At 40.4% G+C, this 25,064-nt stretch overlaps 1 protein-coding gene across 1 annotated transcript; it reads right to left on the bottom strand.

Annotated features, from left to right (window-relative positions):
- Positions 1-22,279: 22,279 nt before the first annotated feature.
- On the bottom strand, positions 22,280-23,983 carry LOC131076712 (trihelix transcription factor DF1). Its single transcript, XM_058014014.2, has one exon. It carries the CDS (start codon positions 23,687-23,689, stop codon positions 22,475-22,477), a length of 1,215 nt encoding a protein of 404 aa, XP_057869997.2. The 5' UTR covers positions 23,690-23,983; the 3' UTR covers positions 22,280-22,474.
- Between the last annotated feature and the right edge of the window lie 1,081 nt (positions 23,984-25,064).

Here is a 25,064-nt window from a genome sequence, read left to right on the forward strand (position 1 = left end):
AGAGGTAGGGTTGAAATCGTCAGCGCAAACTGCTATGAACTCTGGACAGTATGGAACCATGGGGACCACAAATTAAGGCGAACCACTACCCCATAACCGAGTTGCCATTGATTGTGACTCTGGTCTATGGTGGAGAATTCTATTGCATGCAACCTCTCTGAGGTTCTTGGGTTGCTTGCGAATTTTAGGTTCGAAGACATTTTCAAAAGAATCTAACATAGTGGACGTATTACAGGTGACCGTCTTCATCTTGATCTTGGTTCTCGGTTATTTCACCTTGGGAGGAATGGAATGTGATGAGTACGAGATCTCTCCAAAAATATCTACCCATAGTCCTCCTTGAGTAGAGCCTAAAGATGTGGCTTCGGCCTCCATTTTCAGCTTGAGGCCTTTTCTCTGTCAACCTTTAAAACTTGAGAGAAAACTTAACACTTAGGCTACAAAAGAGTAATGAGATGGAAAAAGGGCAACCACACTCCTTTAATGTGTTGTGTGCCTAGATTTTTGCAAAAGTGGATGCTTAATGGCAAGCGTCCACTTACATGCTTGCTAGCTCATTTTGTAGCTGCAATTAACTTTTGATGAGGATGAGCACCGCCATCCTTGCTTTTTGAGAGATCACTTATTTAGCCCGACGTTGCTTGAAGCCACTTGAGATGAAAAGCCTATCCAGATGGATCTCCTCTTTAAACAAGAAGATCGGTAGACAACAAGGCTCGCACAAGTTGAGATAATCCTGCTGAGGTTTTGGTTTAAACGTGATGTACCTACACATACGCGTGGTGTTTGCTTGCATAAAATCCTACTTCAAGGTAATGGGCAGGACATCACCAACTCTGAATCAAAGTTCATTCCCTTGTGTGAATTAATGGACAATGACAGGAGTGTTGGAGTTCGGGAGCATTGGTGTCTCAGCCACTCATTAACTTGAGTTGTAATTTCATTATAAATATGTCTTTTCAAACATTCCTTTGCACAATGCTAACCTCAACGTCAGATTTTTCTTTAGAAGATGGATACTCCTGTTAGTCTCATCAACAATAAAGAACGCGTCACTTTCCTTGGGAACATCTCTGATTGGAGGCTGCAAATGATAACATGGCAAAATAATCCCTTGATAATCGATGTTGTCAAATGGGTGCTCACCGAGGATTTTATTAACAATGTAGATTGATACTGTGTAAACACGCATATCTACTCATGCTTCGTGGCCTCATTGCTGGATTTCGAGTTGGCTGGGCTATTGGCCTCATAGCTCACCAAGGCATTGTTTTCTTAGGATTATCTAGGCAGGTTGGAAGATGTAGCGGCATACCATGTCCCCTTTAGGGCCCCCCCGTTATTGTCTGATCTAAGGCCCTTTATTACTTCTAGCGATGAAGTAACTTGGCACCCGCTCATTGGCGGTCTGAGGATGATGACATTGTCCTCCCATTGGTTTCATGTCTAGCTTGTTGCAGAATTCCTCTTGTGGGTTCACATGATAGTCCCTGTCCCGGATGATACTAAATGGTATTCTGATTTCAGGGACTACATCTTCCCTCGGGTTTTGATGCCGCACATACAAACAAACTTGGTTGTTATCTACATGGCTGGGGTGCCTGATGGCGATCATGGCCACGAGTGGTTGGAGGGAGATGACACTCCTGATGATAATGGAGAGCCATAATTCTAGATGGAGGACGATGAAGACAAGGAGGATCAATGAGAAAGTGGTAGCCCATCTAATAGCGCTTTTTCTTATTACTTTTTGTAAAACAAGGCCAAAGGTCCGCCCTAGAAATGTAAAAGTAAAAACAAAATGTCCATAATATGATAGTTTTTTCCTTTTGCTTAATCATGGCATATCTTATGATTTCAATTGCCTCACTTGGATTACGACTGAGAATAATTAAAATAAATAAGGCACGCAAAAGAACTATTTACAATATATACATTTAGAGAGGGAAAACCTTGATGGAATGGTTTAAGGTGGAACCCATTGACCGGGACCCAGAGAGAGTCACCCTACATATCTTCGAGGTCGAATGAATTAAAACCCTTGCAATTCATGATGCAAAAAGGCCCCTCCAACAAGTCGTTGAACTTAGCGTGTTGATCAAGCTTGGTCGCTCTTTCATTATATTTTAGCATGAGGTCCCCAGGTCTGAAAATCTGATTAGAACTCTTTTTGCTGTCAAACCACCTCTTGATGGCTTGTTGTCGGTCTTGAAGAGATGCGAAAACTGTCTCTCTAGCTTCTTCAAGCCCCATAATTTCTGCCAACCTCATGGCCATGGAGCCATTCTCTGCCACTTCAATGGACTTGAGAAGTTGTAGGGTCGGGACCTCTAAAGAGATGGGGATCCGTGCATCTTTCTCGTAGACCAGCTTGTATGGGGATTTTTTTAGGACTTGCTTGGCCATTATTCAGTCCGCCCACAACGCGCTCCTCAAGTGGTGGTGCCATTCCCTCTTGTATTCTGAGCCCATTCCCCTGAGGGTAGTAGTTAGAGGAGGTTTTGAGATAGATACCTTTGCTAAGGACAAATTGGTGATTCGTGAACCAGTGAATGCACGCGCATTATCTGATATAATGGTCTTCGGCGAACCATATCGGCACATCAGATATTCCAAGAATGTCAGCACTTCACTCTCTGATGAATTCTTTAAGGGGACAACTTCAGACCATCTGGTGAAGTAATCAGTAGTGGTCAGGATCCACTTATGTTCGGCCAAGCTTGGGGGGTTGATCATTCCTATAAAGTTGAGTCCCCATTGGGCAAAAGGCTCTTCCACCACTAGAGGTCTGAGCAACATTGTTGCCCTTTTACTTCTGCCAGTGTAATACTGGCACTCCTTGCATTCTCTCACCAAAGTGTGCACATATTTGAACATGGAAGGCCAAAAATATCCGGCACGAGTGATTTTGATGATAATTGTTTGTGCTGAGAAATGACCTCCCGATGAGCCATAGTGAAATTCGTGTAGGATTTTATCAGCTTGGCATGGATCTATGCAGTGGAGAAGAACCCCATCAAAATTCCTTTTGAAAAGTGTGCCATCTACCAAGTGGAAACCATTGTTTTGAAGTCTATAGAACCTTTTCTTTTCCAGAGGGGGACCTTCGGGGAAAATTCTTGTTCTCATGAAATGATTTCGGGTCTCCATCCAGCATGTATTTCTGGGCTCGGAGGCAACCACCACGACTTCCTTTGCGGCCACCTTGCCTTCACAGGGTTCGCACTCCTGAACTTTATATTCGCAAGGGCCTTTGTCGTGAATTATTTTGGTTGGCCTAATGTCAACATCATACTCCAGGATCTTAGTGATCCAATTAGCCCTCTTTTCTGTGATGTCACCTTCCATGATGTATTCTTGGATTGCAGGGTGGGCTACATATACGGTGGTCTTCTTACAGGTAATGAAGTGCCTAAATTTCTTCAATCCCTTCACCATGGCCAAGGCTTGTTTTCCGAAAAAGTTATATTTAGCCTCATATTCTTTGAGAGTCTTCGAGTGGAAGGCAATAGGTGCTCACTCCCTTGTTCTGTATCCTTCTAGGTTAGGAGCATAGCAATGATATACTAACAAAAAAAAACATACATTATGAAATCTTTCAACATGTTTGGGTTAGATAACACGGGGGCTGAATAGATGGCATCTTTGATTTTGTTGAAATCTTCCTTAGCCTCGGGAGTCCACTTGAAATGTGTATCTTTCTTGAGCATCAAGGTGATGGGCCTTATTACTCCAAGAAAGTCAGAAATAAAATGGCTAACAAAGTTGACCTTCCCTAGGAAAGATTGAACTCCCTTTTTGTTTACCGGAAGGGGGAGATCTTTTATTTATTTGACTCGGTCTGAGTCGATGGAGACACCTTCCTTGGACACTATATGTCCTAGTAGCTTACCTTTAGGGACACCGAAGATACATTTCTTTGGGTTTAATGAAATCCCAAACTCAAGGCACTTTTGGAAAACTAGTTCGAGGTGATCGAAATGATCTTCTCGGTGTTTAGAAAATACTGTTAAGTCATCCAAGTATATGAGGATGATTTTGTTGATTAGCTCTCTAAAATCCAAATCCATGGCTCTTTGGAAAGTTTCGCTAGCCTTTGATAACCCAAAAGGAATTTTTTGGTAGGCGAGTGTTCCCCACTTGGTGGTGAAAGTCATCTTGTGCTGGTCCTCTAGCTTTACCAAGACTTGATTATAGCCTGATAAACCATTGAGCATTGAGAACATTTCTGATCCCGCCACCGTGCTCAGCAACTGCTCCATTGATGGCAAGGGATAGTGATCTTTGAGAGACACTTGGTTTAAATCTCTGAAATCCACACAGAGTCAGATGTCTCCATTCTTTTTCTGTACGGGCACCAAATTGGACACCCACGTACTATGCTTAATGGGGTAGATAATCCTTGATTCAATCAGCTTCCTCGGCTCTTGAGCCATGAGGGACTCAATTTTGGGGTTGACTGGCCTTTGCTTCTGTCGGACTGGCTTGGCTCCATCAATGAGTTCAATGGTGTGTTGAATGACATTGGGGTCATATCCTTTCAAGTATTCGTAGGACCATGTTAGGACACCCATGTATTTATCACAATACCAGGTCAATCTTCTTCGGTCTTCTGAAGAAACATCTTTTCCTACTTTGAGCACCCTCGTATCTCCTACAGACATTTCAGTATAATCTCCTTTATTAGTTCTAAGCTTTCGCTTATCATTTTTGGCGTCATCATGGTCGAACAGATTCTCCAGGGTGATCAGACCATTAGGAAGTTTGTTGGATCTCAGCTGGATGATTTGGTCTCTGTAAGCCTCCTTCACCTTAGGTTGTAGTTGATCTACAAACTCTTCTGAGTTTTGAATGAACAGTGCAATCTGCTCGTCACTTTTGAAGACTTGCCAGTGGGTGTCGTTATCAGGGATAACCGGTCAGATGACTACATAAACTGCATGAAAATTAGCAAGCAAATCGGCGGCAGGATCAAAATGTGATCCAATTGTAGCCATCTAATCAACAATAACATTTATCTTTCGGGGAATACTCTGGAAATTGAAAGAATTGAAACTTTCAATCAAATCCCACGTTCTGTGACGGTAGGACCTCATGCGGACATGCTTGGCACTAGAGGATCCTCGAACTTGGTGTACCACTAATTCAAAGTCACCCAAGACTCTCAATCTCTTAATACCCATTCTCTCCGCCAAGATCAAACCCTGGATCAGTCCTTCATACTTTGCTTCATTGTTTGAACATGCGAATTGTAGACGGAAAGACTTCAAGATCTGCTCGCCTGAGGGGGAAGTGAGGCAAATCCCGACTCTGGAACCTACCTTGCATCTCGCACCATCAAAGTGTAGGGTCCAGAGTGCAGATGACAACTCTTCCTTAGAAAATGGTTGTTTGGTAAGCTTTGGGATGACCTGGTTTTCGTCAAAAATGCAGTAGGTACCTAGGCCAGTGGCATGGTAGTTAGAGAATGGATCAGAGTCTATGAATTCATTTAGGAAAAATTCTTGGTTCGGTGGGATCTCCCCATTCACCTCTTCATCTTCTCAGAGCTCTACGATTTTCCTTTCTTCCTTTGAGATGGAAGTATGAGTGGGTTCAAAATTAATCATGGCCTGGTCTGCTACATGTTCAACATGAAGGGGCTCTGAAAGGATTTTAAGTTTGGCACCGCACTGAGTGAGGAGGATGAGGTGGGACCAATCTAAGGACAAGTAGCCTCCTATTTTTTGAGTAAAATCTCGGGAAAGGCAAAGCCCGAAAACAGGCGTGACGTAAATGACCACCACTTCTTGGGACACGGTAACACTAGGACATGCAAACAATGTCAGCGAAAGATTTTTGATAAGGCCTATGGCTTGGACTTTATTTCTGTCTAACTGCATGACACCTCTTCTTAAAAGCTCGTACTTGATATTCAAAACCTCAGTGATTTGCTTAGGCATGACAGTAGTGTTGGCTCCGGAATCTATCATGGAATTATGCAAGAGTTTATCCTCAACTATGAGGGTTAGATAGAATGGGCTCGACCTGGGCTTACCTTCCATTTAAAACTTGGGAGGTGCAGCCTTATTGGTTAACACGATTAGCGAGCATGATTTGTCCGTAGAGGGTTGGAACTTCCCTTCGTTGATCTACGGAGCTTTAGTGGCATTTCTGCTTGCACTTCTCCCGAAGTTAGACAGGGGCTCTTTCAATCGACTCTTTTTATCTGGGATGCTAAGGAGATCCCACAAAAAGACATTGGTCGGAGCTTTCTTCAGCTGCTCCACCATGTCCAATATTGTTGGCACCAATGCTTTTGGCTCTCTTGGCTTGTGAGGGATGAACTCCTTTCTTGGGTATGTGGGGGCAACTGTAGGTTGTTCAGGAGCTTTATCTACGGATGTTCTCTCTGGAGCGTTTGTAATATCTCCTGTGAAACACCTTTTAGAGTGGAGATTGTAATCTGATTGCACGAAGGGGACTCCCTCCTTTGAAGTATTTGTGCCATTGGTGAGCACTGCATCTTCATCCTCCATCCAAGAGAATAAAGCGTGATCTGGGGATATCTCTGTTTCTTGCTACACTGACATGCCCTGCATTTGGGAAATGAAAGATGCGTTATCCATACCAGGGGACACATAAAAAGGCTCATCCAATGTTACGCCTAGGCTCCGTTGCTCTGCAATTTATTGTTGTAAATTTCCTCTTGGATAATTTCTTGGGGTGTGAGCATTGTTGTATGGAAATGACCAAGAGTTAGAGTCATCCTCTAGATTATTCTGACCCACTGCCAACTCCTTACCGAGGTTGGGATAAATGGTCTACAAAGGATTGGGGACTGGGACTATCTGGTCGTTCAACTGAGTAGATTTATCAGCACAAGGATTTGCATGTTGATTATGTTGGTATGAGGATTTTTTTCCTTGGAATTTTTGCTAAAAGGGGGATCTAGCGAGTGAAATTTGGGCTCTTTTCAGATTGACAATTTCGTTCAAGAAAGATCTCAACAAATTATTCATGTTGCTGACCTCCGTGGTCGAAGATGACTGCAGAGGGACATGTGCTTGCTGGGGTCTGGGATACATATACATATATTGTAGGGTAGATGTGCTAGGGGCGGCCTCTTTAGGAGTTTGGTGGGATATCTCAGGAAAAACTGGCATGAGGAGGCGAGGTGCAAGCTTCCTGGTGTCGATCAAGTTATTTTCTGCTTGGACTGCTATGTTGAATGCTTGTGGGAGGGTATTGCCTCCTAAAGATTGGATGATCAATGATATGTCAGAATTGAAAGCCTTCAAATAAAAGATGAACGCCATATCCCCAGGAGGGTGAGCAGATAGAGGTATTCTTTGTCAGGTCCTCTCAAATCTTAAGTCGAATTCCATCAACACTTCTTGAGGGGCCCTCTTTATTGTGATCAACTGGTGCATCAATGACGATCTGTCAGCCTTGTCAGAGAATCTCTGGAAGAAATGGTCACCCAGGTGATCCCAATCCCTTGTACTATTAGGGCCCAAGGATCTAAACCAATCGAAAGCTCTTCCTTTGAAAGAGGCTACGAGCAATCTCAAGGCTACATGTTGCTCAGTAATACTGTGAATAGTACAGACACTGGCTATATCTTGTAAATGTTCCTCGAGAGTCTTATGACATTCTACAGTAAACTTAGGTATGGCTTTCAGCACGGCTGAGGGAATTGGTCCCCAGACCACAGGTGGAGTTGGGGGAATGAGAGGGCTCTCGTTATTGCAAGTCAAAAAAAAATTAAGAGGAATGTGAGCTATTGTTGTAAGGATGATTGCAAGGAAGACAGGTAAGCTCTGTGAAGAAAAAGATGCAGCTGAATGAACGTTCACCAGGAGTGGTAGGAGTGGGATGGGATTTAGGGTTGTTTGACTCCTGGTAACGGGCCCATGACTCATAAAATGGCTCAGGGCTTATCCAAAAATATGGTTCCGCCAGGCGTGCCAGAAAAAGAACTGTTGATTATAAATTTTACCTTGAAAGCAAACAACCTTATGGGAAATTCAGTGATGGGGGACCTATTGCCCGTAACTCACTAAATGACCTTCGGGTTTGAGAAGCTGACTCTTCCTTATGGTTTGGGGGGGAAAGGGAAAGAATGAACTTAAAGCAAAATGATCTAAACTACTTAGGCGATGTGCCAGAGCAGTTTGTAAAAACATTAACTACATATAAAACCTAGAGAACATGTGGTTTTAAAGCCCATTCAACAATCTATATATCTGAACTGAACCACCATTAAGACACAATTAAGATCCTTTTATAACATAAAGAAATATCAATCATGCATCCACCAGATAACTGATAACTCAATGATGAACCAATAGTACCAAACTGATACTGAGAGGGGGGGGTGAATCAGTACACACAAAAATACAGTCCAAAACCGGTTTGACAACAAATACTTCAAATGACTGGCAAACAGTGATACTAGCTGAAACAAAGTGCAATCGGTAAGACCCAGAACAACTAAAACTATTATAAACCGGTCACTCACTAAGCTTTCCTCTTAGCTCAATACTACAATGCCATTACACCCTCATACATGAACAGGTAAACTATCATCTGATCTTCACAACAGTTGGTTCAGTATGTTTTATAGACAAACATCAAACATAGAACCATCATATGCTCAATAGGTAATAACAAAGCATCACAAGACAAAAGCATCACACATGACACACATATTTTTCACGTGGAAACCCAACTGGGAAAAACCACGGTGGGGATGAATACCCACAAGCTGCTTTTTGAACTCTTTAGAAGTCCGCTCTATTAGGAGCCTTGTCCGGTTACAGACATTACAATAGGTTCTGCTAGGAACCGATCCTATTAGGGATCACCCAGTTAAGGGATGGCTACAATACCCGGTTAAGGGTTAAACCCTGTTGGGGTTACCTTGTTAGAGGATTTCAAGAACTCAATAGCTAAAGGATCTCCAGAGCTCTATAGCTTCTTAGAACTCATTAACTTCGAGTTACCCAGTTAAGGGATTTGATTCAAGCCGATTAAAGCTACCCTGTTAAGGGATTTGTATCAAGCCAGTTAAGGCTACCCTATTAAGGGATTTCACAACTGTTGAAGTGGTTAGAGATCAATAAGAATTACAATGATCTGGTAACAGCACTCAATGCTAATGCAGATCCATTTTGGCTCCTCTTCACCTTCTGCACGTTCACTTTGCAGGTATCTCTTCTCTCCTTTGGTCTGGCAAGAATCATGTATCACTTCCCTTGGATACACACTCACAAATTTTTCCAACAACCTTAGAAAGAAACACAACATCAACCTTATAGGAAATAGACAGGTCGGTAGCAAAAACCCTAACCCCTAAACCTGTTAGGTTAAGCAATTCAAGCCGTTCAATCCTAACCGTTGAATCATACTGCATTAAATGCAACAATCTTGAATCGATATCAAGACATTCTCCATCATCCATTATCTACTGATTTCATGGCGGCTGATAACCCATCACATGTTATCACCGTTTAACAAACTTCGCACATTCCCGAGGTAGATAGGAATAGTCTTCTTCATGCAAGATCCTTCACGCGCACAAAGTTTACGTTGCAACATGACCTGTTCTTCGTTATACTGTTAACTCATCACACAAAGATCACCGATTGAGTCACACAAGCTTAAGGTACTCTAACCGGAAATCCTAAAGTGGAAACTACCTACCAACCAGTAGTCACACAGTGCTTCCATGTGTTGGTTCATCTTGAACAAGTATACCGCTTCACTTTGGCATATATACCGGTTCACACATTTGTCGATTCTCTCTTCTCACATATCACATATGCCAGTTCACTTCATATCACATATTGACATCAATGACAACATACAATATCATTATGTCCTTATATCAGTTCACATAATGCCAACAATCTCCCCCTTTGGCATTGATGGCAATATACAAAGATATCTCTCCACTTCACATCTTCTCCTGCAGATATCTTTTCCGCTTCACTCCTTCTCCCCCTTTGACAACAATGTCAAAGTGGAGGCACAAGCAACCCTATTCCATTATGTTGCTCCCCTTGAGGAGTAGCATCCTTCAACACATCAATCAACAAAATTTGACTATACAATACCTGATTGATGTGGAACAAATACTTTTAGTTCACCTCCTGAAGGGGCAGTACCCCCAATGCACAAATGTAGTATTTGGAAGAGGCTTGGTGAATATGTCTGCTAATGGCTCCTTACTGGAAACATGTTCCAGTGCAATCTCTTTATTCTGAACCTTTTCCCTCAAGAAATGATACTTAGGCTCAAAATGCTTGGTTCTAGAATGTAAAACCGGATTCTTTGAAATATTGATAGCACTTGTATTATCACAGAATATACTTATCGGTTCAGATACAAGGATTTTGAAGTCTTCCAGTACATGCTTCATCCAAATTGTCTAAGTGCAGTTCGTGAAAGCTGCAACATACTCCGCTTCCGCTGTAGACTGAGAGATACAACTCTGCTTTTTACTCATCCATGAGACCAGTCTACCACCGAGAAAGAATGCACCACCAGTTGTGCTTTTCTGGTCATCCACATTACCTGCCCAATCAACATTTGTGAACACTTTCAGATTGAAATCATTGTTGTATGGGTACCACAATCCATATTCAACTGTTCCCTTTTGGATATCTAAGAATCCGCTTGACTGCAATCAAGTGGGATTCTCTTGGACTTTTTTGGAACCTTGCAGTAATGCCAACTGGATGTGCAATATCCGGTCTGCTATGCACTACATAATGCAACTTACCAATCATTGATCGGTATTCCTTCTCATCAACCAGTGCGGAATCATCCTCTTTTGTCAATTTGCAACCGGTCACCATCGGTGTACCAACTGGTTTCCTATCTTCCATGCCAAAAGTCTTCAACACCTCTTTGACATATTTGAACTGAGTGATAAAGATTCCATCTTTCATCTGCTGGATCTGCAGTCCAATGAAGAACTTAATCTCCCCTATGAGTGACATCTCAAACTCTTTCTTCATCTCATCAGCAAACTCATGACTCATCTTGTCATCTCCACCAAAGATAATGTCATCAACAAAAACCTCACAGATCAGGATCTGATCTCCTTCAGACTTCAAGTAGATATTGCTATCTTCACTTGTTCTCTCAAATCCAATCTTCACAAGATGGGAATGTAGGCACTCATACCATGCCCTAGGTGCTTTCTTTAGACCATATAAGGCTTTATGTACTCTGCACACCATATCATTGTCTTCAGATAGGGAAAACCCATCTGGTTGCTCTATATATACCTCCTCTTCAAGTACACCATTTAGGAATGCAGATTTTACATCCATTTGATATACTTTGAACCTTTTAAAAGCTGCATATGCAAGAAGCATACAAACTCCTTCCAATCTGGCTACAGGAGCAAAGGTTTCTCCATAATCTTCTCCTTCTTCTTGAGCATATCCTTTGCACACCAATCTGGCTTTATTCCTAATCATTGTGCCATCCTCATTCAGCTTGTTTATGAACACCCATTTGGTGCCAATGACATTTTTATGCTCCGGTCTGGGTACCAAGGACCATGTACCATTTTTCTCTATCTGATCAAGTTCCTCTTCCATTGCCTTGATCCAGTCTTCATCTTTGTGAGCCTCTTTGAATGATTTAGGCTCAATTTCAGAGATCATACATGAGTTTTCTTTGATCTTTCTCCTTGTAAGGATTCCTGCATCCTTATCTCCTATGATCTACTTAGGATCATGATTCAACTTGACATACCGAGGAATGATCTTGACTAGTTCTTCTTGCTTTTCCTCTTCATCCTCATCTTCATCAGTATCAGCATTCACCGGTTCAGGAACACTATTACTAGTACTTGGTTGACTGACAACCGGTTCCCAGAAGGTTGCAACCGGTTCATTCACAGCTTGCTCACTATCGGTTTCCTTAGTTTTCTCAGAGGATTCATCAATTCTTACATTGATACTTTCCATAATTCTCTGAGTCCTGTTGTTGTAACACTTGAAAGCTTTACTCTTGGTGGAATATCCTAGGAATATTCCCTCATCACATTTAGCTTCAAATTTTTCCTGATGTTCACTCCTCTTGATGTAACATTTTCTACCAAATACCCTAAAGTAGCTGACCACAGGTGTCTTACCGGTCCAATACTCATAAGGAGTTTTGTCCTTACCTTTCTTGATGAGTACCCGGTTCATAGTGTAGACTGCGGTGCTCACCGCTTCTCTCCAAAAGGTGTGAGCAACCTTTCCTTGAATCAACATGGTTCTAGCTGCTTCAACCACAGTCCGGTTATTCCTCTCTGCTAGGCCATTCTGTTGTGGAGTCCAGGGGGCAGACAGTTGCCTTTTGATGCCAAATTCTTCACAGTACTTGTTGAATTCACCGGAAGTGAATTCCCCTCCTTGATCAGTTCTGAGACACTTGATTCTTTTACCGCTTTCCTTCTCCACTAATGCTCTGAAAGCCTTGAATTTCACAAAGGCTTCAGACTTGTCTTTCAAGAATGTGACCCACATCATTCTTTGCAGTCATCAGTGAGAATCATGAAGTACCTATCACCCTGCACACTTCTAGTTTTCATAGGACCACACAAATCAGTATGCACAAGATCAAGCAAGTTGTCAGTAGTGAAAGATTTACCTTTAAAGGTTGAGGAAGACATTTTCCCCAATTGACACTCTCTGCACAAGATATTATCCAATTTTCTTAGCACCGGCAACCCTCTAACTGCTTTGATCTTACTAGCCTTCACAATGTTATCAAAGTTTACATGGCAGAGTCTCCTATGCCATATCCAGCTATCATCAAGCTTAGCCATAAGATATGTACTTATATTTGCATTCAGATGAAATAGGTTACCTTTGGTCTGCATGCCGGTGGCCACCAATTTACCATCTTTTCCTTTGATTCTGCAAACTCCATTCTTGAATTCCAGAGTGAGGTCGCTATCATTTAGCTGGGCAACACTTAGAAGGTTGTGTCTGAGACCATCAACCCAGTACACATTGTCAGCACTGCTCTTTCCATTCAGAGAGATGGACCCTCTGCCTTTGACCATGCATGGTGTATCATTGCCAAAGCGAACCACACCACCATCATACTCCAATGATAGAAACTTGCTCCGATCACCTGTCATATGGTGAGAACAGCCATTGTCAATGATCCACTCATTGGAATTATCAAACCGGGAGACAAGAGCCTTCTTGTTTGCCACATCTTCCTTTACAACAACAAACACAATGTCTTCATTCTCTTCATCTTCTGATTCCTCATCTATGACACCTTCATCAACTGCCACAAAACAGTTTCTTCGGTTTCCTCCTTTGAATTTCCTGAACCTTTCTGGTTTGTCCTTGTTATCGCCATTAGGACAGTTTATAGCAATATGTCCTATCCGGTTACAAGTAAATCATTTCAAAGGTATCTTACCTTTGTATTTACCGGTTCCTTTAGGAAGCTTCCTGGCAAGGAGAGCTTCAAATGCCATCAGAATCTCCTCATCATTCATTTCTCTGCTCTGACTAGGTTCCCCACTAGTGCTAGCTTCTTTTCCTTTTCTGGATGGTATAGCAGAGGCTTTGAATGTTGATTCAGTCTTTTGAACACTGCCATCAAAACTATTTATCTCATAGGTTGTTAACTTGGCTATGATGGAGTCCAAGGATACCTTAGACTTGTCTATTGATCTCAGCTCCTGGATAGCAGCAACCCTTATTGCATAGACCGGCAACAGGGATCTCAGGACTTTGCTTACCACAGTGGAATCTTCTATTTTACCACCTGCACTCTTGATTTCTCCAACAACTGTTTTGATTCTTATTCCATACTGCTGAATGGTCTCACCTTCAACCATCCGCATATCTTCAAACTTCCCTCTTAGGCTTTCTTCCTTAGCCTGTTTCACATGTTCATCACCACCATAGATATTTTCAAGAGCATCCCATACCTCTTTGGGATTTACCTTGTCCTGAACATCAATAAACTCAATGTCGGATAGACTACTGATGAGGGCTTCCATGACTTGCCCACTTTCTTGTATCTCTCTCTTTTGGTCATCGGTGAGAGTACCGGTAGGGACAACATAGACATTCTCAACATAACTCTAGTGTTGAGCACCCATGCTTCTGATGAATATCTTCATCCTATCTTTCCATATACCAAAATTTTCCCTGTTAAACTTTGGACCTTCCCTCTTCATCATTTGACTGGGATCTTTACCTCAAGCGGTTAAGCTTACAACACAGAGGACCTAGAGCGCTCTGATACCAATTGATAACTCAATGATGAACCAATAGTACCAAACCGGTACTGAGAGGGGGGGGTGAATCAGTACACACAAAAATACAGTCCAAAACCGGTTTGACAGCAAATACTTCAAATGACTGGCAAGCAGTGATACTAGCTGAAACAAAGTGCAACCGGTAAGACCCAGAACAACTAAAACAATTATAAACCGGTCACTTACTAAGCTTTCCTCTTAGCTCAATACTACAATGCCATTACACCCTCATGCATGAACAGGTAAACTATCATATGATCTTCACAACAGTTGGTTCAGTATGTTTTATAGACAGGCATAAAACACAGAACCATCATATGCTCAATAGGTAATAACAAAGCATCACAAGACAAAAGCATTACACATGACACACATATTTTTCACGTGGAAACCCAACTAGGAAAAACCACGGTGGGGATGAATACCCACAAGCTTCTTTGTGAACTCTTTAGAAGTCCGCTCTGTTAGGAGCCTTGTCCGGTTAAAGACATTACAATAGGTTCTGCTAGGAACCGATCCTGTTAGGGATCACCCGGTTAAGGGATGGCTACAATACCCGATTAAGGGTTAAACCCGATTGGGGTTACCTTGTTAGAGGATTTCAAGAACTCAATAGCTAAAGGATCTCCAGAGCTCTATAGCTTTTTAGAACTCATTAACTTTGAGTTACTCAGTTAAGGAATTTGAATCAAGCCGGTTAAAGCTACCCTGTTAAGGGATTTGTATCAAGCCAGTTAAGGCTACCCTGTTAAGGGATTTCACAATTGTTGAAGTGGTTAGAGATCAACAAGAATTACAATGATCTGGTAACAGCACTCAATGCTAATGCAGATCCATTTTGGCTCCTCTTCACCTTCTGCACATTCACTTTGCAGGTATCTCTTCTCTCCTTTGGTCTGGCAAGAATCACGTATCACTTCCCTTGGATACACACTCACAACTTTTGCCAACAACCTTAGAAAGAAACACAACATCGACCTTATAGGAAACAGACAGGTCGGTAGCAAAAACCCTAACCCCTAAACCTGTTAGGTTAAGCAATTCAAGCGATTCAATCTTGACCGTTGAATCATACTGCATTAAATGCAACAATCTTGAATCGATCTCAAGACATTCTCCATCGTCCATTATCTACCGATTTCATGGCGGCTGATAACCCATCACACGTTATCATCGTTTGACAAACTTCGCACATTCCCGAGGTAGATAGGAATAGTCTTCTTCATGCAAGATCCTTCATGTGCATAGAGCTTACGTGGCAACATGACTTGTTCTTCGTTATACTGTTAACTCATCACACAAAGATCACCAATTGAGTCACACAGGCTTAAGGTAATCTAACCGGAAATCCTGAAGTGGAAACTACCTACCAACCGGTAGTCACACAGTGCTTCCATGTGTTGGTTCATCTTGAATAAGTATACCGCTTCACTTTGGCATATATACCGGTTCACACATATGCCAGTTCTCTCTTCTCACATATCACATATGCCGGTTCACTTCATATCACATATTGACATCAATGACAACATACAATATCATTATGTCCTTATACCGGTTCACATAATGCCAACAATAACAAGTGTAAAACATAGTTTAATCGGCAGAGTCTTAGATATATATCTCTAAAGTTATCAGAATTACAGGAAAAGCACAGAAAACTATCAAAAATATACTGAAAAAGAGGCATCACAAAGGCCGCAGGCACAATTTGATTACCCTTTCCCCAGACAACAATAGTTCAAAGGCTAAAATTCTATCTAAGAAAACTTAATTGTTCTTTTTCCAAGTTTTGAACCTCCCCCAAAACAGGGAAAAACAAAGCATAAAAAGAGCCCACAGCTCTGCTAACATCTCCAACATCTACCAGCCATGTACAACTGTCTTTGAAACAAAAAAAAATCGACGTGGCATCCCGCAAGAACATACCCAGCAAACGGCCTATGAGGTCGCTACTCCCATTCAGCCGCCACGATCTTCACGCCTGCCCGAACAAAATATAGCTTGTGCTAACCGTGGCCTAGCAAACAACGCATCCTAAAAAACATGTGGCATCTCAGGGGACCCCCACGGAAGGGCATCCAAATAGAAATAATACTGGTAGCACAAAGATGCCATGTGTCTCCATCTTTCTCAAGATACAGGGTGGGGTCCAACAGAAAACTGAGTCATCAAAAATCGATCCACTTGGCAACTCCGCATTCCTCCAAACTTTGAACATAAAATGCGAGCCATCAAGGGAAACACCGAGATGACATTTGGCCGGTACGTTGAGCGCAGCTGGAAAGCTTTAAAAAAAAGAAAAAGGCACCCCAATCAAAATTTGGCCTGTGGACTTCAACTGAAAATAATGTGAATATGTGCTACTACTCAGGGGGAGTAGTTGACTGTAAGAATCAAAGGATTTATGATGTCTCTTTGATATTTATGTCAGATATTTGGCATTAATGTCAAAGGGGGGGAGTTATTCTTGTGAAAAACATAAGGGAGAGATATATTCATTAGGGGAGTTTCGTTCAGAGCTTCATTGCTATATCATTTTGTGGGAGATTGTTGGTTGTCTTCCATAGGGGGAGACTTGTTTGGTATTTCTTGGCACTTGGATGTTTTTCACATCTAGTGTTGCCATCAATGTTAAAGGGGGCGATTATTGTCAATTTGGAGGAATTGATTATGTGTTGCATTGATGTTTGGTCATTGATGGCAACACCGGTTGTTTTGGTTGTTTACTAGTTTCTGATTGGTTCCGGTAGAGTGGTTGAATTATGATATTGATTTGGTATGCTCTGGTATGCTTTGGTTGTTAAATTGATTTGGATCTGCCATTCATGCTATTTAGATGTGTATCACGATTAGTTGGTTCAGGATTTGATGACTTAGATACTATCATTTGTTCTAGTAAGCCTTTTGGTCATCGGTAAGGATTTTACCGGCAGAGCTTTGTTGAAGATCTTTTGATGCACATAATAAGTGGTGTTGATGCAACTTCTAGATGGCTTTCAGGATGTTGATGGTTATCATGTTCGTGTTCCTGTTGATCGGTGGTGTTGGATTTGGTTTATGGTGACCTATTTTGGGTCTAGTGTTATCTAGGTTATGGACCGGTTTATGTAACGTGTTGGAGGATTATTCTGATGCGTTACCGGTGAGATTTAATGATTGGTTTATATTATTTTCGGCCTAAGCTGACTTGGTTGATCATTGGATTGTGGTTTTATGTTATGAATTTATTGTATTATCGTTTAGGTGGCCGACCTAATTGTTTAGGTCATGGGTTGGTATAAATATGATGTAATATCTCTTTGTAGATCATATGGGCATATGGGATTATGGTTATAGGATTATCTGTGTGTGAGTAATGTTGTAATCATATGCAAAGTTTTTGGCTGATCATAGGTGATCGAATTGGGTTTGTGGAAGAGGTTTAAGGCCTCCGATATTGAGCTTAACCAGAACTGTATTCAGGCATAGGAGATGCTATACTTATAGTTCAATCTTCATTCTAGATTGTAGTCTGGATTTATTTTGTAGTCAGTGAGGCTCCTTTTGTGATGAGAAATGCGCTCTAGGCTATTGGTCTTCCTGCATGTACAGGCCCCTCATTTTGTAATCACATACTTACTGCAAAAGTATTATCTGACTGTGGGAACGCTTCCCATTGTGGTTTTTCCCTTTACCGGGTTTTTCACATACAAATCTTGGTGTCATGTGTTATGGATGGATGGTAAGTGTTCTATGATTTATGTTTAATTGCTATATCAGTTATTCCAATATTTGATTTATACATTCTGGTATTGAGTTTATGTGCTCTAGTAATAAGGATTTGAATGCTTAAAGTTCTATAATTCGGTGACAACTGATTCACCACCCCCCCCCCCTCTCAGTTGTCCTCTGGTTATCTAAATTGTCTAACAGTTTGTTGCACACAGAAAGAGAGTAAAAGATATTAGGAACATGGATTTGCCTTAGGTCAAACCTAGTTTTGGAATTAACCATGAAATTGAGTTGATAAATGTAATGAAATACTTTCCTTTCAAGGAAAAAACCAAAAATGCTTGAAACAACAATGTATACCTTAATGAATTTTTGTTTGGTCTTCACAAAGGTTTTAGGATTTCATGTAGGATGTCTTCATAAAACATTGATCACGGATTCCATCTTCAATACTTTAACTTGACTTCACTTCTACTCCAATGTTTGATGAATGACTGATTGCTTTCTCACTTGAATTGAATTTTGCCAAAGTGTAATTGAGATCTTAGAATTGAATTTGATACTATAAATGGTTGTAGAGGGTTAATACAAATGAATTTATTTCTGTATATCTATTTGCATATTTACTTTTAAATAGCATCCGGTTCTAACCTTACATATCTAGTTATTTTGCTTAGATAACTAGTGTCAAGTTGGAAAATAGGGACACTTGCAAATAATTATTAGAGCAACCACAAAGTTCTAAATTCTATACAAAATTAACCTACACAACCAATAGAGAATGATTTCACAATGCATAAACATGAAAAGCAAATCATTGTACAAGCATTGAATCCATGCATCTCCACTGTTCTTCTAATCTCCTTGCAAGTATGCTCTCAGATTTTATTATTGTGCACAAAAGGAATTAGAAAGAATGAAAATAATTTGATAGCATAGAGATATCGAAGGTGTGGTTAGCTAAAAATGAGAGAAGTGATGGGCTTAAATAATGATTGTGGTTTAAATGAATGATTGAATTGTTGGACATTGTTGCTGCTAGGATATGTTGTTGTCATTGATGTCAACACATTCCTGTGTTTTGGTGTTGCAGAGAATTGATTTGGATTTGTGATTCGGCATGAAGTATCTCTATTGTCTCTACTTCATTCTTTATTGATTTCATGATGCTTTGTGGTGATTTGGTCAAGTTGTGGATTCTAGAATGGAGATTGGTTTTCAATGTTCAGTGTTGCAATGTTCTGGTATTTGATTTGGTGAGCTCAGGTATGATCATATCTTGTGTTGTGGATTTGGGAGAGTATTTGGGATATTCGTGTGTATATTCATTTCAAATGGTTCATGATCTGGTGCTTTGGAAGCTATCTTTCTTATCTGAGTTGATGTTGTTAAGTGTTCTTGAATGTTAGCATGTTGATCGATGGAGATTTGCATAAGTGGTGTTGGTGCAGCTATTGCGGATGGTTCTAACATGCTTGTTGGTGTTTTCATGTCCTATTTGTCTTGGTGGTCTGCATTGATTATTGTGCGATTTCTTGATGATATTCTCGGTTCGGTGATATTCTTCGTGTTATGTGGTATTGTGGTGGTGTAATGTGTTGTGGTTGATCTTGGCGAGATTTTCGGTGGTGGTGTACGTTTGAGGAGTTGATTTAGGTCCATATTATGATGTCTATGACATTGTATTGGTTCGGTGGTTGATTTATGTATCGTTTGATGTAATTTTGTAATTAGATGCTATGGGTTTGGTCAACCTTGTAGTCAAGGTTAATGATTTGTATAAATGGATGTAATGTTCATGTAATCTGGTGTCGTGGTTGTTGAGTCTACATTATTAGAGAGTGGTGTATGTGCGATCAAGTGAATTAATATTTCGATGTGGTGTGTTGAGCAGAGATTGGTGAAGGGCAAACTTTTGAGCTTAACCGAAACTGTCATCAGGCATTAGCAGATGCTATTTTTGCTGTTCATTCTTTCTGGATTGTAGTCCAAATCTTTTTGTAAGGTAGTGAACCTTCCCTGAGGGTTGGAGCCTTCTGGATCATTGTAATTTGAGTAGTGACCTCTAGGCAGTGTGCCTGAATGCATGTGCATTCCCCATTGTAATATTTACACATACTACTGCAGAGTATCATCTCATTGTGGGTAGGTTCCCACCGTGGTTTTTTCCTTAACTGGGTTTTCCATGTAAAAAATATTGGTGTTATGTGTGTTGTTGTTATTGCTGTTAACTTTCTTTTTGTTGCAGTTGATCAGATCTGAGATTGTGCTCAATTGGTTTAATCCAGTGAAAACTGATTCGCCCCCCCACCTCTCAGTTTTCCTTCCTTGTTGTTGCCAACATGAGACTGGTTTTCTTTTTGAAAAATGGATGGAGAGGATTGAATGAAACCCAGAATTACCATTTTGGAGGATAGAGATAGAAGTCTCGAATTGGTAGGTTGAGAGTGGAAGTGAAGAAGAAATTAGAAACTTGTGAGTTGAAAAGTGAAGAAGAAACTAGAAACTTTAGGAAAAAAGATAAAAAGATGGAGTGTAAATAAATAAAATTAATTTTCACCCACATGTTGAGGATACTTAAATAAATATTAAATTTATTTAATTAGAGGTATTATGAAAAATATTAAATAATTAAAGAACTATTTAATCTAGAGGAGTGGCTAGTTAAAGATTAAATAGTTAAAATAATTATTTAACTATGGAAGAATAATTAGTTAATGCAAGATTAATGAATTGGGATTACTTAATTTAAGAGGATTGATAGATTTTAATTAAATAATATAAAATTATTTAATTAAATACTAGAAGAAATAATAATTAAATAGATAAAATTATTCAATTAAAAGCAATTAGAAGAAAATTATTTAATTAATTGAAAAGAAAATTAATAAAAATGTCAGTGTAGACATGGACAATTTTTAGTGTCTACAATGCATGAATTTCTAGTGAGGTTGTTGAGATCTTCAAATGCTTTGGGTGAAACTTATTATTGTAATCTGGTGCATAAGGAAACCATAATGATAGGTTAACTATGGAGTAGGAAGCTAGACTAGAAATAGAGAAATCATTAACAAACACTACACACTACAAGATGAAAAAACCTGAAACTACATTGAAGAAGCACAACCTCAACTAGGAGGAAAAACGTGATCCTTCCTTGTAGTCTTGTTTGGATTATAAGATATTAATTGCATTTGCTACTTCTATGTCCTATTCTAGGTTTTCATTCTACTCCAACTCAAATTTCTCCTACACAAGACTAGATTGTTGGCATAACAACCTTTCATCATATGTATGCCAAGTGAAAATCCCTTATTTCTACTCTCATTTATTACAATACAAAATATTTGTCAAATATTATTCTTAATCAAATGTTTTAGGGTAAGAAACATTGAAGTAGATTTCTTTTATCTTTTCTTTTTTTTAGGATAGTGGTATACTTGATGATGAACTTGAGGAGCAACTTGATCTTTCTTCACTAGTTTTCCAATATCCCTAGCTACTTACAAACTACTTTCACTGGTATTGTTCAAGCTACTCCAATTCCACCTTTTTAGATGGTTAGGAATCCACCATAAGAGATAAAAGACAAACTTTCCTTCTTTGTAGATATTTCTAGAGATATTGAGAAACACCAAAAGAATGATGAAACAAACAAATAGATCTCAAACCTAAGTTTTTTGTAGCCCACAATTTTCATGACCCTTCCATTGACCATGTTACTAATGTTTTATCTTGTCCTTTAACGAGGACATGTTTTTCTATCTTAAATATTTACTCAAGTATTCAAGTTGAAGAAAAAACTGATTTTAAGAAAGGATACAATTCTAGTTCATCCTCCTTTACTTTACTATCCTAAATTAAACTTACAATAAAATGATATCGTATAACTCAATCTAACTTAATTATTTTTAAATCATTTAATTTTATGTAGATAATATTTGTTATATTAATAATTTAGTGAAAACCCATTTCATATAATTACACTGTTAAAGCCATGAATTCTCAATATCCTAACTCTGAAAAATAAGCCTTCCTAAAACTTATAAAAAAAATATTAATATAATTATTTTGAGAATAAACTCACTAAAGTGAGGTATTATATTGCAAACTTGAAAAGAAAAGTGATTTTTAGTGTTTGCAACTTGAGAATTAGAGAATTAGAGAAAAGTTGAGGTACCTAGAGCGGGCGGCACACTTGCAATCTAATTTTTGCAAAAAGTGAAGCAAAGCATATCCAGGAGAAGAACAAAGTAACACGAACTCAATGATTGGCGTGCAAAGGAATAAAGAGAAAAAAAGGTATAAATACGATTGTATGTATCCAAAGTCATGAAACAAGATACCTCCTACCTACCCAACAAAGCAAACGCCTTTGCAGGAAGGAAATTATACAAGGCAAAGGTCGCTTAAACAAGATGTATTGAAAAAATAAACTAAACTAGGTTTTCATATGTACACAAAATATACAGAAGCGCGAGGTCAAAGAATGTCCATTTGCTGTTGGTCCTCCTGTTGATGGAGCGCCACGTCAGCAGGCGGGCGCAGAATGGCGGTCAACTCTTGGAAATAAGGGCTGTCCCGCTGCTCCCTTTTCCCCTCCGCCACTTCTTTGTACTCCGCCACCAGTTTGTCCCACTTCTCCCTGCACTGTTTCCCGTCCCGTCGAATGCCCTCCCTCGCTAACATTTCCGCAACTTCCTCCCAAAGGGCGGCGCGACGGCTCGATCTAACGAACCGCGCCTCCATCTCCCCCCTGAACTTTATCAGCCGCAAAACCTCCGCCCTCTTCCAATTCTTCGACCTCTTCTTCGGATTCGAACCTGCGCGCCCGATACCCATACCCATGGCGGCTGCCTGCGTCACCGGCGGCGCCTCGGCGGCGCTCTGCTGCTGCTGCTGCTGCTGAAGAAGCTTCCGCGTGAGAAGCACCATGGCGTTATTCAGTGTGCATCTGTGAGCGCGCTCCTCCGCACGCCACCTGTCCTCTTTCTCTTGGCGGATCTGCTCGCGCATCTGCTCTTTTCGCTCCATGGTATCCAGAAGCTCCCGAAAGAAGCTCTGCTGACGGACAAACAGATTCTCCAGAATCTCGTCCACCTCCGCCCCCGTCAAATAATGGCAACGCCGACGCTTCGCCGACGGCGCTGCGGCAGCGTCGTCCTCCTCTTCCGTGCGCTCGCCGTCATCGTCGTCGTCATTGCCGTTAACAATGGGGTTTTGCTGTACGGCCGGCGGCTGCAAGGCGGCGTCTGTGACTGTGACGTTCTCCTTCTTGGCTCTGGCTGAGAGCAGGGGATGGAGGTCGTCAAAGAAGGGGTTATCGTGACGGCTCTTGAGGCCGTCACGGACTTCCTTGTAGCCGGCCGTCAATTTCTCCCACTTGTCCCTGCACTGCTGGGCGTCACGGCAAATATTTTCCCCCTGCAAACCCACAGAAATTTCGTCCCAAAGCTCAGACTTTCGGCCGCTTCTCGCAAATCTTGGCTCAAGTTCTGAACGGAGTCGAATCAAACGCAGCGTCTCTTGACGGGTCCAGTTCTTGGAGCGTTTCTTGTGGCTACTGCTGCTCTGTTGCCGTCTCTTGTCGTCCTCCGTTTCCGTCGTCTCTCTCCCGTTCTCCGACGCCGTCACAATCTGTGGATCCGTCGATACAACCACAGAGTTATTCGTATTATCCGTCTTGTCTTCCTTCATCTTTCTTCCTTCCTTTAACTCAGATTGCCGTAATTCTTGCTTCCGAACCAGAGAAAAAAAAAATTTTAAAAAGGAAAATCTCAGAACAGCCTGAGAATTCGCCAGAATTGACCGTCGAATTCAGGATTACTGAAACCGGCCGTCATTTTTTTATTTCTTACAGTCGCCTGTAAAAAAAAAAAAAAAAAAGCTGCCTTGTTGGGAGGAGACCAAGCTTTGTGAAAGCTTAAAAGCTTATCCGTTGAACTAGCTTTGGCTTTGCGTTAAGCCCGATTTAACGATCAAATCCCCGCTTGCTGCTCCAATTTAGAGGTGGTTTTGGCTAATTTGGAGGCCCCATTTGACAAATAAAGTCAAAAGGATAAGACCCACTATCTTTCTTAAAACAAACGGATCCGACTTAGAATTAAATTTTTTATTTTCACCCTTATAAACTTTTTTTCACTTTTGACCGGTAGCTTTATCATAAGGTGTAATTAAGACGCCACTTTATTTTACCAGTGTTAGGAAACAGGGAAATTTTACAAGCTGAGCCAGTGGTATTTAATTTTTTGTTAAATAAATTTTAATCAATTTCTTAGTATGTGTCGCTCGCGGAGAGAACCGGCCGGCTCAAGGGTTTGACTGTTTCTTTTTAGGTTTTATTGAAGTCTTTGCAAATTCACTTCACGTCCTTTTCTCAAGCGTCTGTCTTATGTGGACTTGTGGGAAGGTGGTGAGTGAATTTCCCATTTCTTGGCTTTTACATTTTCTTATCCAGACAATAAGCATATACTGCGTTTCATTTATTAGGTTGGAAATAGACATTAAGTATATACTTATTTCATTTATTAGGTTAAAAATAGACATTAAGTATATACTGTATTTAATTTATAGGGTTGAAAATAGACATTGACTATGTCATGTCTAGCAGATATTGGTGTAAAATTCAATAGTCAATTTGTCTCTTTTCTTTAAAATTTATTTTTAACAAAATTTCAATTTTGTTTGATTATTTGTGTTTTTATAGAGATTTCATCATCACCTTTGTGGCTAATTGGATGGAGTCTTACAATTTTCAAAATGAACCCCTTCATTCGTGCTCTATCTTTGAAACTCTGAGAATACCTTGACTATGTTTGACAAATCTTATGATAGTGAATATATGGTTTGTTTTCAAGGACAATCAATATGCCTAATATTGAGTTAACAATTAAAGCATCAATGTATTTTTCAATGTTGCTAGAATGAGGAAAATCATGCTCCATGTCGCATTTTGGAATTCTCAAACCCTTCATATTTTGCTCTCTATTATTGATAATATAAGGTTTACACCTACACTCGATAATAATTCATCAAGATAAATAGGAATTTTCTAATAGAGTTTACATATTCA

The sequence above is a fragment of the Cryptomeria japonica genome, chromosome 10, assembly GCF_030272615.1.
Source record: "Cryptomeria japonica chromosome 10, Sugi_1.0, whole genome shotgun sequence".
Classification (NCBI taxonomy): Eukaryota; Viridiplantae; Streptophyta; class Pinopsida; order Cupressales; family Cupressaceae; genus Cryptomeria; species Cryptomeria japonica.